At 35.8% G+C, this 24,168-nt stretch overlaps 1 protein-coding gene across 1 annotated transcript in view; it reads left to right on the top strand.

The window, feature by feature from the left end:
• Positions 1 to 24,168, top strand: part of LOC144198709 (protein kinase C alpha type-like) — a 49,879-nt gene that overhangs the window by 4,630 nt on the left and 21,081 nt on the right. The window contains exons 3-5 of the mRNA XM_077719861.1: positions 13,784 to 13,866; positions 21,407 to 21,518; positions 21,614 to 21,742. Coding sequence (XP_077575987.1) covers positions 13,784 to 13,866; positions 21,407 to 21,518; positions 21,614 to 21,742 — 324 coding nt within the window. The remainder of the gene's footprint in view (positions 1 to 13,783; positions 13,867 to 21,406; positions 21,519 to 21,613; positions 21,743 to 24,168) is intronic.

Below are 24,168 nucleotides of genomic sequence, written 5' to 3'. Positions count from 1 at the left end.
TTTAAGTGCAGACTGGTTTGATCCGGTCGTGATGTCTGTCTTATTCATTGGAGGCTTTCAATGAAGGACGGTGTTGACGAACAAGTCAAGTGAGGTCATGGTTAGATTCCTGAAATGTCTTAAAGTACAAAAGATAGAGGATTTTTTGTGTAAATCTTTTATACCAAAGGTGTCAGACTCGGGTTGGTTCGAAGGGGCGCTTTAACGTCAGCTTAATTTCACGTGGGCTGGATCATTATTGATATAATATCTAAATATTTTTTTTCTAAATGGATTAAAATAACTGGATTAAAAGCCCTGAATATTACATTTTAATATAGATCTAAAACAATGTTTATTTTAGCTTTTTTAAATATATTTTTATATTTTACAAAATGTTTTTTTAACTAAAAACACAGAAAAAATGATTAAAAAATTACAAATATTGATTTAAAAGGGCGAAAATCTGGAAATTTAATATACATCTATACTGTTCATTTTAATTTGATCCTAAAACATAAAGTCGGCACTCATGATTTACTTTCCCGGGCCACACAAAATGATGCGGCGGGCCAGATTTGGCCCCCGGGCCGCCACTTTGACACATGAACCGCGATATTCGAGGGATTACTGTAATGGGCACCCCTGATGTACAGTAATTGTATAAAATATTGTATAATTAATACAAAATATGGTATAAAGTGGCCTGATTATTCTTACACCTTATTTTATAGGATATTAATATACTAAACATGTGCTTAATGCTTGCTTTGGCTTGTCAAAGATAGTTTGTTGGTCTCTTGTAAACGTGTGTTAGTAGAGGTGACTTTTTTAAGTGGATGCAAGAAGTAGGGAAGATTCCTCTCTACAAAAGGTAGTTTGCAAATTCTCACATTTGTCTACAGGCAAAATAGGCTTCTGACAAACCCATAGATTGATGGCATACTAAAGAAAATATAGCACTTTGCTGATATACGTTTTCTTTCCTATTAATGTCAGATGATGCAAAGTTTTATCAGGCTCCATCGTCGTCAGCTAAATCGCTAAGCTCATCTGCACAGCTCACAGTATGTCGGCCATTCTTTTGTCCAACACTAACAAATACACACATACACACACAGTACACACTTTCAGTGAGGTCATTTTGCAAGAATGTAAATGTTGTTGAATAGAATTCTGCACACAATGTAAAGTCAAGTCTCCCTATTGTAATTGACTTGACACACAAAAACAGTCTTTTTAATGTATCAGTTAACATCTTTTATTTCACAATCCTACATTTTCTCGTTTTTCGAAGGTTAAGGTGACCAATCGCAAAGGTGATTTGTCACAGGGTCGTTAATAGCCGCAAAATGTTAGCAACTCTAACAAAACATCACTTAGCAAAAGTGTATATAAAACATTTGACCTGGATTCAACTATTGCTTTGAGCTCCATGCACTTAGCGGCGCCACCTAAAGGTGTATTTTTTTTAATTTTTTTTGAGGGATGTACCCCGCTTTTGGTTAGTCTGAAAATGCTTTTAAAAGGGAGATAGCTTGCTTAATCTCTAGGGAGGTGTAGCACTGAACATTATCAAGGATTAGTGCTGGATATTACTGTCTGAATGCATTAGAGGTGTATTAGATGGCTCCATGATGGAGCAAAGACTAATGCACCAGACTTTGAATTACAGTGTAATCTACATTTAATTGCCCAGAGTTTTGATGTGATAATGCTATTATCTAATGCAGGGGGGGTTCTAAGAAAAAACAACAACAAATGGAACAGTCACATTCAATGGAGAGGTTGGCAACAGTGGAAAAAAGTCAACCATTCCCACAGGTACCGTATTTTCACGACTATAAGGCGCACTTAAAAGTCTTAAATTTTCTCCAAAATTGACAGTGCACCTTATAATCCAGTGTGCCTTATGATACAGTGTGCCTTATATATGGAAAAAAAATGTCATTCATTGAGGGTGCGCCTTATAATGCGGTGCGCCTTATAGTCGTGAAAATATTGTGTTTACATGTGATTTTAATAGTAATTGTGTGGCATTTATTGGGAAAAATATGCATTTAACGTGCATTTTTTGGGAAATCTTGGTTGCATTGTTGAGGTTTTTTTAGGGTTATTATGGGTTGCTGGCTGCCTTTTAATTTTATGTCCTTTTCTGAACACAGGAAGGAAGACAAAGCCATTCTGGCACTTCATTTTAAACCAATTGCAGTCTCTATAGATATTGAAAACATATTTTTGGGGGGACTTTATACGAAAGTATTTGCTCAAAAACATGTGGGCTTTTAAAAGCTGCTTTGCCATTTCCAGTCTTAAGAAAAATTGTGTTATTTCTGAGACTGTTTTTGCAGGATTTGTAAGAATTAATTTAATGTAATTTCACCACTTTTAAAGTGGAAAAAAACTCTGAATACTTTTGACAACATTCTTACGCAGTTGCTAATCAACGAATATGCATTCTAGAAGTCTAATGCAAAAAAAAAACAATATTAAAGCAGTTCTAGACATAGTATCTCATCCTTGTCACCAGCAGTTTCCGTATTTTAGCTCACAGGTTAGCAGAGAGTCATGTGCAACCATCTAAAGAGCCACATGTGGCTCCCGAGCCATAGGTTTAACTAGACAAGGACAACGGAGCAAATGTCCAGATTAGAAAAACAATGCAAAGTTGTATGATAAGTCAAAGAAGATAGAAAATGATTTAAAAAACAACCATGTCGCCTCCAGTGAAGTATTATGTGTACTGTTATCTCATTAACTGCCATTGAGAGTGATAGCTGTTGAATCCATAATCATAAAAGATTTATGATGGTAACATCTTATCTTTGGAATGTGTTGAGCCTAAATTTGAGCATGTGATTGGATCTGAAATGTAGAGGTAAACTGTTTTTCTATTTCTCTCTTTTTTTTTTATTGGATTTTGTAAGAATGCCTGCCAGCTTCACCTTGAAGCTGCAATTCATTTTAAGTGCTTTCCTGGAAGTTTGCGCTTACATCATACTCTTAAACATTTGCTCATTTCTCAACTCAAAGTGCTTTCCTTTTACGTACAGCCGGTGCTTTTCGAGACAAGCACCGACAATAAGAATCCTGCTTCAATTTTTCGATCATTTCATAAGATTGAAACATGAAAAATGGTCGTACAATAAAAAGGAAGATTACCAGAGTTAATGTTTTATCGACATATTTACCTTTGAACTGATAAGTAGCCACATAAACCAAACTGTCATACCAAAATCATTATATCTATGTTTTATTTAATGATATTCAGACAAAATAGAAGTACAAATGATGTTAACCAATCAACCAAACCAACCATGATCTCCATTTTGGCTCACACTTTCAACATTATAGACATTTTATTCCTAATCTAAATGTAGGATTTGAGACTCAAATGTGCCATCTTGGACTCAACAAAGATAATAATCATAGTCAAACAGCTAAAGTGGCTCAGGTGTGTGGTCTATTGACAGTTGGCCTTTTTTGGAGATGAGTCAGACAGTAAATGAAAATAGGAGAGATGTTGCATTTCTCATTAGACATGTGTGGGTTGATGATTGAGTGTATGCTGCCTTGCATCAAGAAAAAATAGCATTATATCCCCTTGTCTTTTGTAAATGCTGTATGGCGGTGTAATCCTTGTATTTAATCCCCATTTGTTAGGATTGGGACAAAATGACTGCATTACTGTGACCTGAACAAAGGTTAGTTAAAGGGCATACCAAAATGGAAATATGACTGAATTACTGTAAGTAGTTTTAACTTGAGCAGTGAGTTGGTTTAGTCTGCAAAACATTGATGCAGCGGACTATTTTAGATATAATATTTAGATTTTTTTTAATGAATGGATTAAAAGAACTGGATTAAAAGACCTGAATATTCCGTTTTTTATAGATCTAAAACAATGTTTAATTTAGCTTTTATATATATATATATATATATATATATATATATATATATATATATATATATATATATATATATATATATATATATATATATATATATATATATATATATATATATATATATATATATATATATATATATATATATATATATATATATATATATATATATATATATATATATTTAGGTTTTACAAAATGATTTTTGAACTAAAAACACAGAAAAATGGTTAAAAAATGACAATTATTGATTTAAAAGGGGGAAGATTAGGAAATTTAATATAAATCTATACTCTTCATTTTAATTTGATTCTAAAACAGAAAGTTGGCACTCATCATTTATTTTCCCGGACTACACAAAATGATGCGGTGGGCCAGATTTGGCCCCCGGGCCGCCACTTTGACACATGTAGTGTATTGGATCGTACCTTCCCGTTTGTGCGCCATTTAATATGCCCTTGCCGTATTATATACCCGGGTATATTAAATGGGGTGTGCAATAAACAGCAATCCATCTTATCAACTATCATAACACAGAAATACTCTAAAAAAAGTCAGTTTGCTCAATTCCCATTTTGTGCAATGGCACTTCCCTTACATTTTCCATACAGGCATATATAGTCATTACATGACCAGTCCAGGATGAATATGACCTTTTCTTCAAAGTCATCAGAGATAAGATAAACGATGGATGTATAAATTGAAAGCCTTGATTACGAGTATGAAGAATACTTAAGGATATATACCCAATGTATTTGGATCTGATCCAAAATATAATGGTCAGAGGCCCACTCTTGCACTTGAAACTTGTCGGACACAAATCATGGATATCATGATCTCCTTGGCGGCAGTTGCAAGTGCTAATCCGTGAATTTAAATATAGCGCAGAACAAACTGTGTGGACGAATGAGTAAAATAGGCAAAAATACCTGCTGTCATTTTAAAAATGAACTTTGTTACATTGTGTAGTTGGTGTGCAGTGCGCAAAAGTCTATTGTACAATCACTAATGGTTCTTTATCTTGAACTGTTAGTGAAGGGAAAAGATTATTTCAAAACACTCAGTGAATATTTAAGAGGTTGTTTTGTAATCCCATAAATTGTGTTAGACTTAACAGCATGTTCACCCATACATCAAAAAATGAAATCTTCTTACTTGATATTAATTCGTAACTGGGTTTAAAAGTGGGTTTTTAAAGTAATCCCTTGAAAACACATAGTCAGGCCTTTTGGTGCTTTTATAGCCAATCAGGAGGCTAAACAAATGAGACATAATAAGGAAGTGACAGTTGGATAAAATTCTAAACAGAGACTCACTTTGGTAGAACAGGAAATAAATCTAAATCACCTAAAGTTATTTGTAAATATGTCTCTAAAATACATTGGAATTGAGATGCAGGATTTTACCAACCAGCAGAGCAAAATATGTGTATATGTGTACATGGGTATATGTGTACATGTGTATATGTATACATGTATATATGTATACATGTATACATGTATATATGTATGTGTATATGTATACATGTATACATGTATATATGTATGTGTATATGTATATATGTATACATGTATATATGTATGTGTATATGTATACATGTATACATGTGTGTATATGTATACACATGTACACACATGTACACACATGTACACACATGTGTACACACATGTACACACATGTGTACACACGTGTACACACGTGTACACACATGTGTACACACATGTGTACACACATGTGTACACACATGTGTACACACGTGTACACACATGTGTACACACAAGTGTACACACATGTGTACACATGTGTACACGTGTACACATGTATGCACATGTATGCACATGTATACGTATACATGTATACAAAAACTGATGTTTATTTATCAATTTTTAGTTATCTCTACTGACAATTTGTAGAATAACGCAACAAAAAATTCCAAATGAAGAATAAAACTAACATAAGCAGAAAGTGACGAAGCATAAATGCAAAGAGACATGAGCAAATATTGGACTCTGCCAGGCGGAGTGAGCCAGCATGAGGTCACCCATCACCTTCTCACCTACATGTAATTTTAGCCACGTCACCCTCATCTATCGTCCTAACTAACCGTCCCATTTTTCCCTTTTACGACCACCATCATGCTGTATCAACCTTACTATTTTCCAACTTTTACTACACAAAAATTAAATGTATTAGCCCCAAACACCCATTCATTTACTTTGTACACATCTTTTTACTGTCACTTGACCAAATTGACATTACAACACTATTTCGCTTTTTGATATCAAGCAACACCACTCATTTCCTGACGTGTAATCAAGTAGCTTCTCCTCAACAATAATTTCCTTTTTCCTGCCCTCCTGGGATTGGTTGTTATTCTGTGTGAGACAGGAAGTTGTCAGAGTAAATTGCTATGAGTGTGATGATCGAGCTCTTCTCCCTAACTGATACAAAGAGAGAGGGAAGAAAACTCTTATTGCATACAACACACTTGGTGGTGAAACATGATAACTCAATGGTAGCCTTCTCAGTTGAAATTGATTTGAGGTGAACATTAAACTAATACAGAGGTACGTATATAATACAGGGTACGACTTATATGCGCATATATTAGACTTGATATTCACGAAACTGCAAGGTGACAAGGACGAAATGCCATAATGTTAGACCACATGTGTCTAAGTGGCGGCCCGGGGGCCAAATCTGGTCCGTCGCATCATTTTTTGTGGCCCGGGAAAGTAAATCATGAATGTTGGCTTTCTGTTTTAGGATCAAATTTGAATGAAGAGTATAGATATATATTAAATTTCATGATTTTTCCTCTTTTAAATAGATAATTGTCATTTTTAATCGATTTTTTTCTGTTTTTACTTCAAAAATCATTTTGTAAAATCTAAAAATATCTTTAAAAAAAAAGCTAAAATAAATATTGTTTTAGATCTATAAAAAGCTGAATATTCAGGGCTTTTAATCCAGTTCTTTTAATCAATTTATAAGAAAAATAAATCTGAATATTATGTCTAAAATGGTCTGGCCCACGTGAAACCATGGCGCGTCTTATAGTACGGCTTATACGCAGATGCGGCTAATATGCGAGCAAATACAGTATATTACAGTAACCCCTCGAATATTGCAGATATTGTAGACCAAATACCAAAACATTCTTACTTTACAAATCTTTTTTTTTTTATTATTGAAGTAATTGATTGTCGCAACAATTTTTAAAGTGGCTCACCTTTAATCTGTGGTCACATGACATTTAACAAAAAACGCAGTGTAACTCGTTTGAGCTTGCTAAACTACTACTCCCCACTTGCACTATTTCTTGTTCTTGTGTAAGCAGATAGCGAAAAAAAAAAAAACAAGTCGTGTTATATCGATATAATGACAGAGACGAGGCTGTTGTAAACACAATTAGTGTCTCCTCTCGCTGTTGATGAGGAAAACAAAAGAACAAACAGCCTATCCGCACACATTTCATGTATAATTAAACTACATTTTCTCATCAATATACCCACAGGGAATATTACATTTTTGTCTTTCCGATCCTCATATTTCATGTCGAAACCAGTTATTTTTTGTCTTTTGTATTCCTGCAATTTTGAAACATGCAAAACCTGTTTTTTTTTTGTCTTTAGCGTTACCAGACACGCTTAACTAAAAATAATTGACATAATTCATTACCATCAATGAATGGACCCCCATTTAGCCCCACCCGCTACTCCTATTCAGCAAAAGATTAGTGAGCACCTCTTGGCTATATCTAATAGAACTTCTATAATTAGAGTCATCATTTCCTAGTCTGCCTATTTTGCAATTATACATTACATGCATTTTAAAAAAGATACTTTCATCCACATTTATTTCCAAAAGGTGCTTTATGACATTTTTGCTTTTTATATGTGACAAAGAGTGAGATTATTTATACCCAAAAACGGTGCTAACGGAAAATCTCTCAGATACAATCATGTGATGGCAAATCGGGCTCAATTACCTCATTTTCAGAGGTTCAGAATCATGTAAAAATAAAACATCGGGTTCATGATATTCATGTATTTTGAACTCTGTGACTGCTTAAAGCATATTTTTGCCCAAAAATATCACCCTGTTGAAACCAAAAAAAATAATGGTATCTCAATTTGGTGCTCTAAATCATAGGTGTCAAAGTGGCGGCCCGGGGGCAAAATCTGGCTCGCCGCATCATTTGTGCGGCCCGGGAAAGTAAATCATGAGTGCTTACTTTCTGTTTTAGGGTCAAATTAAAATGAAGAGTATAGATGTATATGAAATTTCCTGATTTTCCTCCTTTTAAATCAATAATTGTCATTTTTTAATCATTTTTTCTGTTTTTAGTTCAAAAATCATTTTGTAAAATCTAAAAATATATATAAAAAAATCTAAAATATGCATTGTTTTAGATCTACAAAAAATAAATATTCAGGGCTTTTATTCCAGTTCTTTTAATCCATTTATAAATTAAAAAATCTAAATATTATATCTAAAATTGTCCGGTCTACGTGGAATCAAGTTGACGTCAAAGCGGCTCTAGAATTTGGTCTTTAATTTAGATACGCCATCCATAAACAACAGAATATGTAAGATAACCCACTGACTATAAAAATTGCAAAGCAAATACATCCATTGTTTACTGTGGTCAGCATCCACGTGGCAAGAAATAAATTCAACATTTTGCTTCAGTTATGTGCTAACGTGGCCCTTTTCTGAGTCAGCGCAATCAATATTGTAGCCACCGCCCAAACCGACATGCTGCATCTCTGCTGCATCGTGGAGAACATCCAATGAATCAACATCAGATGCAACAGGCACGATTTTGCAACAACTACAAAGTGATTAGCAACTTGCAAAAACTCCTCCATTAAACTCATACTCACCTCGTAATTGCCGTTTTAACAAACTAATAACTCCAATGTTTTGTGAGTACTAATATAAATTGATACCTCATACTGCCATAAAGTAGTAAAAGAGATATTGAACATTTTATTCATTCATTTTCTGTACCGCTTATCCTCACAAGGGTCGCGGAGGGTGCTGGGGTCTATCCTAGACCAAACTATGGGCAACCTGAATCAGTGGACAGTTAAAAAAAGGGCATAAGATGGGCAACTAATTATTTTTAGATAAATTTTAGAGGTTTTTTTTTAGAGCCTAGCATGCATTATTTTAGGATGTGGGAGTAAATCGGAATACCCAGAGAAAACCCATGCACGCCCAGGGGAAAACATGGAAAATCCACACAGTTAGGACCTATTTACTGACCTTAGTACTTCAATTGTTATCGAATAATCAAATAATCAGATAATAATACATACTTTTGTTTGGGTAAGAAGAAATTCATTATATTTAATAGTAAACACACTACTGTCAATAATACATGTCACTTAATAATAACCAGCCAAGTGTTATTTTTACTCTTTTCCCCATTTAAATGTACCATATACTTAGCAAACAACATATATGTTCAATCTAAACTTAGCGTTTCAATAAGAGAAACTATTAATAATCATTTATAACCATTAACCAAGAGTAAATGGCAACTCCCGTATCTATATTGGTTTTATTCGGGTTAATCTCTTCCTTCTAGGAATCCTATTAAATCACTACCCTATCACACAGTCTTATTTAAACTAGATTAAACTTATCCACACACACTCCTCTCTCTTTTAAATCAAATCTTTCAACTGTTTAACACATTTTTCCCAAGTTTCTCCGACATTTTTGCTGTTTTTCATAATACATCACGACTTTTTTTTCCAAATAGCAAAAAAATGGCATTCCAAATAAAATGCATCGTGAGTGTCGGTGTGCTATAAAGCTGAAGAATTAAAGGCCAACCCTTGAAACAGGAAGCTGTGAGCTGCCCACTCAGCCTATCCAGCTCTAAGATTCCCTTTGAGCATTTGTTTTTATTTATTTATTTTTTTATCTGCTACAAGCCTGTTGTCAGGTGCTTGAAATGGGAGCTTTTTTAACTTGTTTTTCTTGCCACTGAACAAGAATTTCTCTATTTTTTTTACTAAAAAAACACACTCGCCAGCAATAACATTGTTTCTGCCAATTACCCACTTAATTATTCCATCCTCATTAATGACTTTAGTCTCTAGGAAATATTATTATCCAATAAAACATTATGTATTAGAATCCCACCATCATTTTTCACTGTGAATATTTAAAAATCGAGTTTAACGATTCTTATTTTTATGACCTCCACTCCATTTATTCCCTGAGGCTTCTTTAAAAGATGCATAAAGACGAAATAATGATACAGATATTAAATACTACATGACTCTACATTGTTCAATAGGGATTTTATCTAATATAATATGCAAATACTACAATTAAATGCCCATTACAAGAGATAATTGCTTTCCACAAGTATCCACTTTGTTGATTTTTTATAGTCCGTCTATTACAGCTGCTTCAGGAATTTTGTTTATCTTTTCTATCTTTGGAAGAGACAAGTTCCTGTTCATAAATCAAATCCATAATGTTTTCCTCGGGGCTATAAAATTGATTGTGTAAAAGCAAGAGTTTTACAAGCACTCAAAATTGATGCCGTGGAAGCTTATTTAAACAATAATTTACTGTTTGTTGTTCTTTTTTTCACCTTTTTAGAAATGTTTTTGTTACTGTAATTTGGTTACCCATGCAGCCTTGAATTATGATTTAGATAAAGTAGTAAGAAATGGATATATTTCTATTTTAAATAAGAATAGAAATGGCTTGAAGTGCATGTCCATTTTCTGTTGTTAAAGTCACTGATGCTATATTGCCATGGCTCACTTCAATATGATGGCCTGGGGTTCATTGTAGGCCAGACAGACTCCTTGCTTTCTTACAGTAACTTCATTACGACTTGTTGCCTTGGTAACCACTCTTGCTTTGTCCCTTTGCCGTTTTTTACTCTTTCGCCCAAGGGGTATCAAACACTCTCTTGGTTGGTGGGCTACGTTAATGCCAACTTGATCGGAATCACTTTATTTTTTTAGCCAAAAAGTTCACTTACTTTATGAGATGTCCAATCTATTTGGACTAGGAAGGTGGAATGTTTGTTTGTGAGCATCTATAGCCATTTTAAGTGAATTGGGTGTCTATTTTTGACAATAGCAGGCATTTAGTTAATTGTGTGTTTTTATTTTTGTCTTACGTTTTAGGGTACCGTATTTTAACGACTATAAGGCGCACTTAAAAGTCTTACATTTTCTCCAAAATAGACAGGGTGCCTTATAATCCAGTGTGCTTTATATATGGGGAAAAAAAATTAAATGTCATTCATTGACAGTGCGCCTTATAATGCATTGCGCCTTATAGTTGTGAGAATATGGTACTTAAAGGCAATTTCATGTAAATTTTTAATAATTTCCTATTGATTTCAAGGGATTTTACTAGGTTTTTCTTGTTTGTTTGTCGGGTCCTGCTCATTTGGGGGTATTTTTTTCATTGATTTTGGCGCATTTTAAGGTTCCATATTAACTCATTGGCTGCCATTCAAGGCAGTGTTTTGATGGCAAAATGAATTAATGTTATTGCGGATGGGAAAAAAGTATCTGTTTTTGCAATACCCTTGTCAAAAAACTGCTACAAAGTGGCCGGATTTAGCCACCTGTCGGGCCACTGCCGGCCCGCAGTCCGCATGTTTGAACCCCCGATTTAGCCTTTCAAACATGTTTAAAGTTACATCCAAATATACTCTGAACTTTGTTATTCTTTCCAACCCTATAACCTTTTAGTTTACCACTACCAAACTCTTCTCTCTGTGTGATTGCTTCGCTTGTTTGTTCTCAAGGTTTAGTATTTCCCGTAATTAAATCACGACTTTATAAAGCCTGAAGGCAAGACTAAAATATAGATTGGTATCACACAGACACAAACATACAAGCAGCAATAAAAGGGAAGTGAATTCCTTCAGTTTATCGTCCATTTGGTCACACAAAAATAATATCAGGTGACTTATAGACTTTGCAAATGAGTTACAGCTTTTATTGATTTAGTTCATCTTGCTAAAGCAAAAGAAAATTCCACAATGAAGCTTAAACATCGATAAGGTTAAGATTGGGATGGAATTAGGTTATCTCAGAGGGAAGGCGGCCTATTGTGTGTTGTAGTTCAAATCAATTCCTATTGATTTTCAAACTGTCATTTGACTCTTACCCGCTTTGCAATTGATCGCCTTGAAAAAACCATTTGGTGAGAAGCAAATACCTTAAAATACCTTAACAATCCCTTTTCACATTACCACTTCTGGTTGCTCATTAAAATTCTGCTAACAACCAAACAAAAGGCTACCCGAAAATATATAATATATATAATAGAATCAATGCAGAATAGAATTTTTCTGTTGTGTAACTTGCAGGTAGGCACATGTCAAAATTTTAGGTTTATTTTTTGAGAGGCTAAGGTGCATTCCAATTTTACTTTGGGAAAACAAAAGTAAAATCCACCTGGGTGAAGTACGAATATAAATAAGACAAGTGCCGCGCTTTGAGGACACCCACACAGTTCTTCTGTGAAACTATACCTTATGTACAGTGTGTTGCATGCTGGGAAACATACGGTTGCGTCTTTTGAATATGTCGGAAAAATATGTTGAATCCGAAAAAAAATATTTGTGACAGAAGGAGAGCTAGGTAGTGTTTATTTGGTCTTGTTTTCCAAGGAGGTTTTGTTGGTCAAAGAAGGACAGTTGAGGCATTTAAAAGTGCTTTTTGGAATTGAAAAATTAGCAATTAAAGTTCTGACAAGTTTGTTATGAGAGGCAAGGACGCACAAATAGAACACAAACCACTAATGCAGTCTAGACGCTTACGAAAGTGAATGATGATTTACGCCTTAGCCATTGATGACCTTGCAAACACTTACCGAGCATTTGTCTGCTTGGTAAACACGTACAAGTAATGAAAGGGGTTTATAATGGAAATGCAGAAAACTGCTTATTTCTGAGCAATTCTAGTTTACTTCATATTGTTTTGAGGCATTTTAACTCGTTTGAGGCTCAGTTTTGAGGATAGAGGGCGAATTTACGAATGTGATTGCAGATGGGAAAGTACAGGTGATGCCATGATGGAGTTATATAGTTATATATATATTTAGGTTTATTTATTACCTGCATTTTTGTCCAAAATGCCTTTTGCTGTGTCTGTATTCTCATCTAATGTATTGTTAACTAATCTAATGTAAAATAATATATTGTAATTTAATCTAATGTATTGTAATCTAATGTAATGTAATGTAATCTAATGTATAGTAATCTAATGTATTGTAATCTAATGTAATCTAATGTATTGTAATCTAATGCAATCTAATGTATTGTAATCTAATGCAATCTAATGTAATCTAATGCAATCTAATGTAATCTAATGTATTGTAATCTAATGCAATCTAATGTAATCTAATGCAATCTAATGTAATCTAATGTATTGTAATCTAATGCAATCTAATGTAATCTAATGCAATCTAATGTAATCTAATGTATTGCAATCTAATGCAATCTAATGTAATCTAATGTATTGTAATCTAATGCAATCTAATGTATTGTAATCTAATGCAATCGAATGTATTGTAATCTAATGTATTGTAATATAATCTAATGTAATCTAATCTAATTCACCCAGTTGATCACACAACTCCAAAAACTTTTGGTTCTGCGGCACCCTCGTCGAAAAATATAAAAAGCATGTCATTCTCTATGGTAGCACTGCGCAAAAACCAGGCCATCTGGACACTGCACCACCAGCCCAAACCACACTTGATTCCTCCTTTCAATAACTGTCACAGTGCTGTCAACAACACAATAATACTATCATGTCTTTATTTTCTGACCTCTCTTGACAAACGTCTACCATTGCCAATCTCACATCATTCTTCCTTTTTATTTTTCACAGTTTGCTGTTTTGTGGTCCATAAGAGGTGCCATGAGTTTGTCACATTTTCCTGCCCGGGGGCTGATAAGGGGCCAGACACTGATGTAAGTATGGATTTTCATCTCAAATATATACATTAAAAATGATCTACAGGTTATCATAGTCCAATATATAAGTATTTACCTGTCAAAAAGTGACCAGTACAACCAGGAAGTCTCAAAGTCTCTGGATTCAATGATAGCATGAGATACACATCACGCAAATATCAAGGCTGATATTTTAATAATCGACCTCAAGACTTTTGATCAGCCTTAACAACTATTGGAATATGCTGACATGGTAAACATGTATCATATAGTTAGTTTGTCTTTTAACCATCAATTGTTGTTGATAGTTTTAGGAAAGAACAAGAAAATGCTTTAGAAATCATTATAATTCGATTTCACGTATGCCCTGAGTTCAAGTCGATTTAGTGGTGTGATTGATTTGTAGCAGCTGCAGGTGGATAATTCAATTCATTTAATATCAATGTTCCAGTGAAGGTCCCTAGGTGCTGCCATTAGGAAATGGGATTGAAATATTCAGCCTAGTACGTCACTGCCAGGAGATTATTATTCTCTCCCGATAATGTAGGTTTGATTTCAAAACATGTCCGAAAACTCTTGAGCTTGCTTCTAGAACAGTTATGGAGTTCAAGGTTCAACTCTAAATAATAACTATAATCCTGTAGGCTTAAGGGAGGGAAATGATTGGCAGATTAGGTTGCCATTAGCGGAGGCTAGCCTCGGAGGCAATATTAATGTGAAATGATGACAAAACTGGTATATTCACTTTTTGGGGGGGAGTTAAATGAAGGCAGTTTACCAGAAACTTCAGTTTTTGATGAAAGTCCACTATGAAAACACATTTGTTGGTTCCCATTGAAATCATTTGAGATTCCCAGTTCATGTAGGCCATTGGTTTGTGGTTGCAGCCGAGTTTGAAACCAGACACGAGTCTACTTGGTGGCCTTGATGAATATAACTTTTCAGTTTTAACGGAAGCCCAACTTGGCTTCGGTAACTGGAGACAAGGCAGACTTATCCCGTTCAAGACCATCGACCAGGACTCTTAAAATAGGGCCTGGCAAAGATGACATCGAATCCTAAGATGCCAAAAATAGTCTCAGCTAGGCCAGTTCAGGATTTGAACAGGGAAGAAGCGTTCAAAAGTTGGACTTGATTTGGCCCCAACACAATTTTCCTTCTCATCTTTATAGCCAATATATATATAAAGTTAATTTTAATTTTATTTAATGAACATCCTATACAAATAACGCATTTTCTATTAAATTCCACTGAACCATTACAACATACAATATATTTCTTTGTATCCTATCAATTGAAAACTCTTATTTTTACATTCCATCATACTGCATCTTTTCTTATATGCTGTTACCATCCTAGAATTATTTTCATAAAAACAACACCTTCTCAATACGCCTTATTTTCGATCACTTAAATAAAATTATTACACACTTCAACTATCTTACCTTACTTTTTTACACAATGAATATTCTCCATCTCTCTTCGCCATTTCCAAACTTCAATAAAAAGCCTTTTTATCTCATGGAATCTAATAGCCATGGTCAACCCTGAGAGTGGAAAGAAACATTTGTTGGCGCAGAAAAGTGTTAAATGAGTCTCACACATGACTTCACACCGGACTCTTCCTTCCTTCTCTTTCTTTCGTCGCTGTTCATTTGCCATGTGCTTCATTTTTATCTTCTAAAGATGACTATACAAAATCATTCTATTATCTTTTTAACATACACATTTATATGCACTTAATAGTCTTGTTGCCATGGGCAACCACACTTATTTCATAGTACGTTGCCTCCTGCGCGACATGTCCAAAAAATAAACTCCCGTGGTAGAGTAAGTATTTTCAAGATGTGCCGTTTCAAGGCTACCTTGCATTCAATGACTCATGGAGATGTTTTATAACAGATTGACTTTTGCGCATAGGTATACATGAAGCCAAAAATTCTTCTCAGCTTAGAAAGTAGCTCTTGAAGATGCCATAAAATGGAAATCCCATCATCTTTATGCATATTTATGAACATTTACACATATGATTTATTGGCACATTGAATTTTCTCAATGATGTTCATTATTTTGGTTTGAATTCTGATCAGGCTCGCATTTACCGTATTTTCACGACTATAAGGCGCACTTAAAATATAAATAAAATATAATCCAGTGCGCCTTATATATGGGAAAAAAAGAAAACCAAAAACGAAAAACCACCACTATCGGATATTAAAAAAACACAAACGCCTGAACTGAAACAATACTGTTAAATATGCAGATGCCATCTTAGTTTACAACATCTTCCATCATATAGCTCCTCCCCCACTGCAAGATTTTATACAAAAAAGAATCCAAAACATCAACAATGGCTGGCTCTAGAGGTGACTGTAAAGTAGTGAGTGCTTCATACCTGGAAGTCAATAGCAATTAGCGTCTTTTCACCACTATAAGGCGCACTTAAAAGTCTTAAATTTTCTCCAAAATAGACAGTGCACCTTATAATACAGTGCGCCTTATAATATAGTGCGTCTTATATATTTGACTATTTTCGATAGTACTTGTCCTGATTAGAGTTGTAGGTAAACTTTAGACTTTTGCCATCAATTTAAGGTGAAGAGGCGGAGCCTAATTGATTTTTAAAGCGATTTGCTGCACTTCTAAACAAGTATTGGTCCAATTTTTTTATCGTTAGCCAAGCACCAGAGGGCGAATACATGGTTGAGGGCGTGAACTTTGTTGTCTGGATGTGTTTTGGATTCTGAAATGTGAGTATCACAAACTGCTGAGTGAATACAAGGCTTAATGACCTTCTGTCTATCTGTAATTGTGACTCAAGACATGGTCACTTGGCTCAGGCGAGTGGTTTGACAAAATGCTGCTCCTTTTGGCTCGGCGTAACGGCAGTAGCAGCTCGAACGAGCTCATTGTTTTACAGGATAGAATCATCCATAATGCAAAAGTTTTCCCCTTTCACCCACGGCTCAACAGATGAAACTGAGAGCCTTGGCGTTTTGTGCGGGTGCGTGGCTTCTGCATCATTCATGTCCACTTAACCAGGAGTTTACTGTGTATGACCTGGAGCAATTCAAACTGATTTGACCTTTTCTCTCACCCATAAGGATTGAAATCTTCAGAAAGTCCAGCAGTGAAAGCCAGGCTCAGTTTTTGGAATAATAATTAACCATTTTTAATTCAGAGAAGGCCTATAAATGCATAATTCGCAGTCGATTTGAAAAAAAAAACATGGACGCTTGAAGCCCATGTTGCCTCATTACAAAGAGTCTGCAAGGGAGTAGAAAACCAGATTAGGTGATGGGCTAAACGACATCATGTGTACCACAGGCCCTGTCATCTGTTATGTTTTTTTTCATCAAGCGAGGGGAGGTTGTCGGCCATCTTCACAAAACAAGGCAATGACAAGTAGCAGTGCAAAATAGAACCAACAGCAGTTTATGATTTTCATACTTTTATGTGGTTAGCGCGTCTGCCTCACTGCTATAGGTTACTGGGTTCAAATCCAGGTCGGTCAACCTGTTTGGAGTTTGCATGTTTTTTCTGGGCCTGTGTGGGTTTTCTCTGGGTACTCTGTGTTCCTCCTACAGTCCAAAAAACATGCATGGTAGACTGATTGGACACTAAAATTCCTTTTAGGTTTTGAGTGTGAGAGTCGGATTGGGTCTGCGTAATTTATATATATTTATTATTCTCTTTGACCACCAAAAACTGTTGTTTTTAGGCTATACTCACATGAAAATCAGTTATTTTAACGTATGCCTTTTTAGCCTGTTATTTTCCATTGTAATATTAGTACTTTAACAAATCTTGGTTTCCGATCAAATGAGAAATTGCCCTCCAAAAATGTCACATATCTATTTTCTTCTTCATTTATCATGCATTCTTTGGCTGGTGCGACTTATAGTCCGAAAAATACAAAATTCCATGCAGAAATTCGCTTACCGTATTTTCACGACTATAAGGCGCACTTAAAAGTCTTAAATTTTCTCCAAAATAGACAGTGCGCCTTATAATACAGTGCGCCATTTATATGGAAAAAATGTCATTTATTGAGGGTGCGCCTTATAATGCGGTGCGCCTTATAGTCGTGAAAATACGGTAACTTAGTATTCATCCGTACCCCAAAAACTTCTCATCTCCCACATCTGTAGAACATAGTACTCCATCTCCTCTGCCACCCTGACTAAACAAGTTAGGTTTTGTAATGTGTGTAATATAGTGACTTGGGGTTCAAATGTCAGCTTTCGTTTAGTACATTCCTCGCAGATAAATGTTAACAGCTAGCACACAGGAAGGAAAACCCCCCCGTGAGCTGCAGTGGCAACCTGCCCTCCCTCTCAGCACTCATCAGCTTAGTGAAAGGCCAAGGGGAATGAGGGTGGTGATTTATAGGCTAAAAATAGTAACCCTGTCTAGCCCAACACCTCCGGTAGAGATAGATGATAACTCCGGGTTTGTTCTCCACTGACTAACCTTTTCAACTTTGGTTCCGCTTGTCTTAGTTCAGGAAAGAGAGTGGCATCAGTAATCGGACAGTAGTCGGTACAGGATGGATGCTAGGGATGAGTGTAGTGCTATAAAAGTTGGATTATGAAGCAAAATGTATGTACAGTAAAAAAATGTTGACAGATGGAGGACAAGATGGTTGGAGAAAAGTTATTGCTACTTAGGATTCAAACAAATATGTTATTAACAGAGATTTTCGTTATGTGGCATTGATTCTGGAGGACTGCGCTAATATATATTTTTTGTTCATTTTTGTCCAAAATAGAGGGATGTTTTTGCGCATTATGGGTTCACTTGTTGATGAATTAGTCAAGTTAAGATTTAATTTAACTTATTATTGCCATGTAACTTCTAAAATATGTTTTTTTTGTAATAGAGGGATGGTATTGCCCATTATGGGGGCACTTGTTGATGAATTAGTCAAGTTAAGATTTAATTTAACTTATTATTGCCATGTAACTTCTAAAATATTTTTTTGTCATTTTAATATTTTTCAATGAACTTTTTCATGCACAAATTCCATTTTTCGCCTTTTTAACTTATACAAGACATTCATTTAATCATTTTACTCTCATAGGCGGGTCCATTTGTTCAGTCAACATTGATTGGACGTCTAGCACCGCCAATAGTAGTGGCCAGCCATCTTGGTTTTTATAAATTGGATGTCTATTGCTCATAAAAATCCATGAAAGATGACCTTTATAGTGAAAAGGATCAATCATAGTTCTTTCCTTGTAAGCTCCAGGACTACGACAGCGCCACCCAGTCGCTCTTGAATTTCCCATTAAAGCTCAGTGAAGCTGTCATCAGGGAGAGGAGTCTAAGGGGGGCCGGAGACCCTTACCATGCACTAGTTGGCAGACAAAATGTATTAATGGACAACTCAATGGTGTGTAGTCACTAGGGCTCAATTTACCATATTTTCACGACTATACGGCACACTTAAAAGTCTTAAATTTTCTCCAAAATAGACAGTGCGCCTTATAATCCAGTGCGCCTTATATTTGGAAGAAAAAGGAAAACCAAAAACGAAAAAAAACACCACTGTCGGATATTAAAAAAACACAAACGCCTGAACTGAAACAATACTGTTAAATATGCAGATGCCATCTTAGTTTACAAAATCTTCCATCATATAGCTCCTCCCCCACTGCAAGATTTTATGCAAACAAAAATCCAAAACATCCACAATGGCTGGCTCTAGAGGTGACTGTAAAGTAGTGAGTGCTTCATACCTGGAAGACAATTAACGTATTTTCACGACTGTAAGGCGCACTTAAAAGTCTTAAATTTTCTCCAAAATAGACAGTGCGCCTTATAATACAGTGTGCCTTATAATACAGTGTGCCTTATAATACAGTGCGCCTAATATATGGAAAAAATGTCATTCATTGAGGGTGCGCCTTATAATGCGGTGCACCTTATAGTCGTGAAAATACGGTACTTCTTTTTTGTGTGTGTATTACACCTTCCCACAAGTATCTCTTTAAATAGCTCCTTGCAAATGATTCTATTTTTTTCACACTGATTACGCATCTAACTCATTTTTAGAAATTGGCATTGTGAAAATGATAAATCGCCAAGTATGATTAATATCGGCCATTAAAAAAAGTGACTCTTTCATTGTTTCCAAGGCGCTGGCGGCGCGAGACTCAAATCGGTTTGAAATGTGAGGTTTCAAAGCCAACACGGGTCAATACCCTTCTTCGAAAGGTGTACCATTATCAGGGATTAATAGCCTTCGCCAAAGCAAATGTCCTCTACTCCACATGGCCCAATAATCCCTGACAACTGTACGCGTCATCTGGTATTAACCCTGACATATACCCGTCTGATTTTCTATGATTGTTGCTATAACTCCCAATCTGCTACTTCCTTCTTCCTTCACTTAAGGGTCCTTTTGGGATTGTTTCCATGCAACTGTTCAATCACCGGCTCCAAATCACTACGATTGATGTTCTTTTTGTTTGTACCGGTTTTTAGTTAGAAGCTGAAAACAAGAAGATCGTCCTTCACAATCAGTTATGTTGAGGATGGTGGACATGACTAAATGTAGCACATTTTCTGCTCTGTCTGTCAACTCCATCTTGTTGTTTTGTGTGCATATTGTGGTCTGCCTAGTAATTGAAGTGCATAAAAGGTCCTGGGAAACAAGAAACTGTTTATAGTGACAGGCTCGTGATTTGTGTGGGGAAAACAATACCCTTGTTTTTTAGAGGTAATCAGTCATGAACATGTCTAGAGCAGTTGGGATTGACATATTCGTCAATGAGTCTGTCCTCAATCATTGGGTTGATTGTGGATGTAAATTGTCGGAAAGATTTGGAGGAAATTTGCTCGGTTGATTGGTTGGGTTGACGTTGAACTCATTTTCTGGGTGAAAATAACCTTTGTGGAAAACTTTTTGATGCATTGGGCATCTAAAATACTCAAAATATAATGACATTTTCTGTTCAGGGTAAAATAATTGATATATTTGACTTGGATTTTTAACTAAATAGTTAAGAAGAGCAGTGGCAAACTGTCTGGGATGACAAATGACATCATTGATCACAGTGGCGCGCCGCCATTGTATAAAGCGCCATTTTTGACAGAGATAAATATCGGGTCTATTTACTTGGTTGAAAATTTCCTCATTCATTTTGGACTGGACAAGCTTGGTGGCACTTGGCTTCACTAAAAGTCAAATTGCAGAGAAATTTATACAAAAATGCCTGAATTAGATCCACAATATGAATTAATTTGCTGGGAATTGAACTCCTTTTTGGTTAAAAACACTAAAATCTGTGTAGATGCAAGTGTATTTCCAATACTTTTTGTGAATAAATGTTAAACACAGAAAGAATGCATAAAATGAACCCTATTTAAGATAAAAATTAATTTTCTGATGCTGTCTTGTTATCATTCTATCTAACAGTGATGTACTTAAACTTGCTTACAAAACATCACCAAACCTTTTAAAAGAAGCCACAGAAAGTACAAATACTGAAATAATACTGACAATTTACTCACAAATGGATTTACTGGATGTGAAATGTGTTTTTGTCTTCAGGATCCCAGAACAAAACATAAATTTAAGATCCACACCTTTGGGAGCCCCACCTTTTGTGACCATTGCGGCTCTCTGTTGTATGGCCTCATCCATCAGGGCATGAAATGTGACAGTGAGTATTTCTCATGTACATTTATAAATAACCTGAAAAAAAATGTGTTTAAACTCAATCAAGGACATAAAAACATTGGTCTTGTCCTCCCACAGCGTGCGACATGAATGTCCACAACCAATGCGTCATGAATGTTCCCAGCCTATGTGGAACCGACTACACCGAAAGGAGAGGGCGCCTTTTTCTCAAGTGCGAGGTCAGCGATGAGAAACTGCATGTCACAGGTAGGTCGACTTGTCATTTCCTTAATGAGATGCTGGAGTACACTCGTGCCAGCGAGGACATTGGCCTTCCTGATTCCGTTATGACCTCGGATCAAATGGAATACAAAGGCCATCTCATTTTATATGGAGAGTCACCCTCAATCCGCTGATACCATTAACCTGAATTAAAACTCACCTTCCATTTATTCAACACGCTTACAATGCCGTCAATATCACGGGAAATAACATGGCTAAATCTAACACCATCAGGTATTAGTACAAACTTTTGCCCAAATTGTTACCGTATTTTCACGACTATAAGGCGCACCGCATTATAAGACGCACCCTCAATGAATGACATTTTTTCCATATATATGGCGCACTGTATTATAAGGCGCACTGTCTATTTTGGAGAAAATTTAAGACTTTTAAGTGCGCCTTATAGTCGTGAAAATACGGTAATTGCTATTGACTTCCAGGTATGAAGCACTCACTACTTTACAGTCACCTCTAGAGCCAGCCATTGTTGATGTTTTGTATTTTTTTGTATAAAATCTTGCAGTGGGGGAGGAGCTTTATGATGGAAGATGTTGTAAACTAAGATGGCATCTGCATATTTAACAGTATTGTTTCAGTTCAGGCGTTAGTGTTTTTTTTTAATATCCGACAGTAGTGGTTTTTCGTTTTTGGTTTTCTGTTTTTTCCATATATAAAGGCGCACTGGATTATAAGACGCACTGTCTATTTTGGAGAAAATTTAAGACTTAAGTGCGCCTTATAGTCGTGAAAATACGGTAATTGCTTTTTTGTGTGTCCGTTTGAGACTGATTGGATGTTTATATTTGTGCCCTGCAGTTGACCCTGTAAATGAGATGATTTAAGGTCACTCCCCAATCCTACTGAGGATAAGTGTTATAGAAAATAAATGGATGACCAGAGTGTGAGCCTGTGTGCGCTGAAATGATGTACTAACCACACAGCCCACTCAGGCCATCTTGCATTACAGATTACATTAGCTGCTGTTGATGGCGAGCAGGCAGCTTTCCAAAGAGATCTGAGTTGCACGGTTTAAATAGCATGCTGGCTGGTGTGAAGGGAGAATCTTGACATCATTTTTTACACGTACAGCACTGCTGGCAAATAAATAGACTTCAGCTAAGGCCTTGCTAAAGTGCCACACAGTTTGAAAGTTCTCTTGCATCTTTTGCAAAAGAAATTACCGTATTTTCACGACTATAGGACGCACTTAAAAGTCTTAAATTTTCTCCAAAATAGACAGTGCGCCTTATAATACAGTGCGCCTTTTATATGGAAAAAATGTCATTCATTGAGGATGCGCCTTATAATGCGGTGCGCCTTATAGTCGTGAAAATACGGTAGCTGTGTATTTTCTAATAATGATTCATTTCAAAAGGTGTTGGAAGTGCAAATACAAGTATGGCGGACAAATTATACCTTATATTACACAGGCAGTGTTGTACAATACATTTGACAACAAAGGGGCCTTTGCGGTCATTTGGCAATCAAAGCAGAACATGTCCTAATGTAATGAATGAATTCTGAGGTAACATTTCTGAGGCCCTCTTAATCTTTTAAAATCCTCTTGCTGCAATTTGTTAATTTTCAGATCACAGCCCCCTGTATTGAACTGTCATTTTAAAATATAGTCGTCATTGTAACAGAAAAAGAAATTTTTAAACTTAGTAGAATACCATGGTGCACACTTTGTATATTTTATTTCTTAAGAATATTACTACTTATGAAATACTTGTCCAAGTTTTAGACCTACTCTGTCTGGCATTCTTTAAAACTCACATAAAAAACACAGAAACAACTGTTGCAACAGTGCGCCTTAATACAGTGCACCTTATAATACAGTGCGCCTTATATATGGAAAAAATGTCATTCATTGAGGGTGCGGCTTATAATGCGGGGCGCCTTATAGTCGTGAGAATACAGTAGTTTGCCATTTTTGCAGTTCCGATCCTGAGACATGGTGTCATTGTTGTGTGGCAACAGTGCCAGCATAGCAGGCCAAGAGGAAAGAAAACAATGTCTGACTTGTCTGTGTAGTGAAAGACAACCGTAGTGGTGCTTTAGCGCTATTGTCCTCCTTGACATCAGGCAGGAACAGTGCTCCGTTGTTTTGGTCAGTGCTGAGCATGCCACCCTCGTCTTAGTCTCAGCAACTCTTTTGTTTGTTTTCTGGCAGTATTCACACTGTAACTGGCTCAAGAGCATCTCTGTGTTTATATTGACTCTTTTGTAGATCACTGTTTTCTCCTTTTCTGTATCATGGAAAAGACTAGCATGTTATTTTTATAATCGGGTGACATTAGGTGAGCTTTGATACATATTTAGTTTTATGGACCCGTCAATGTGATTTTTTTTATTGTCACTAGTGCAATTGGTTAAAGTTTTTTTTAGATTTCATAACACCAAACTTA

This window comes from Stigmatopora nigra, chromosome 6 (genome assembly GCF_051989575.1).
Source record: "Stigmatopora nigra isolate UIUO_SnigA chromosome 6, RoL_Snig_1.1, whole genome shotgun sequence".
In the NCBI taxonomy this organism is placed as follows: domain Eukaryota; kingdom Metazoa; phylum Chordata; class Actinopteri; order Syngnathiformes; family Syngnathidae; genus Stigmatopora; species Stigmatopora nigra.
This window is presented reverse-complemented; position numbering and strand designations above follow the sequence as displayed.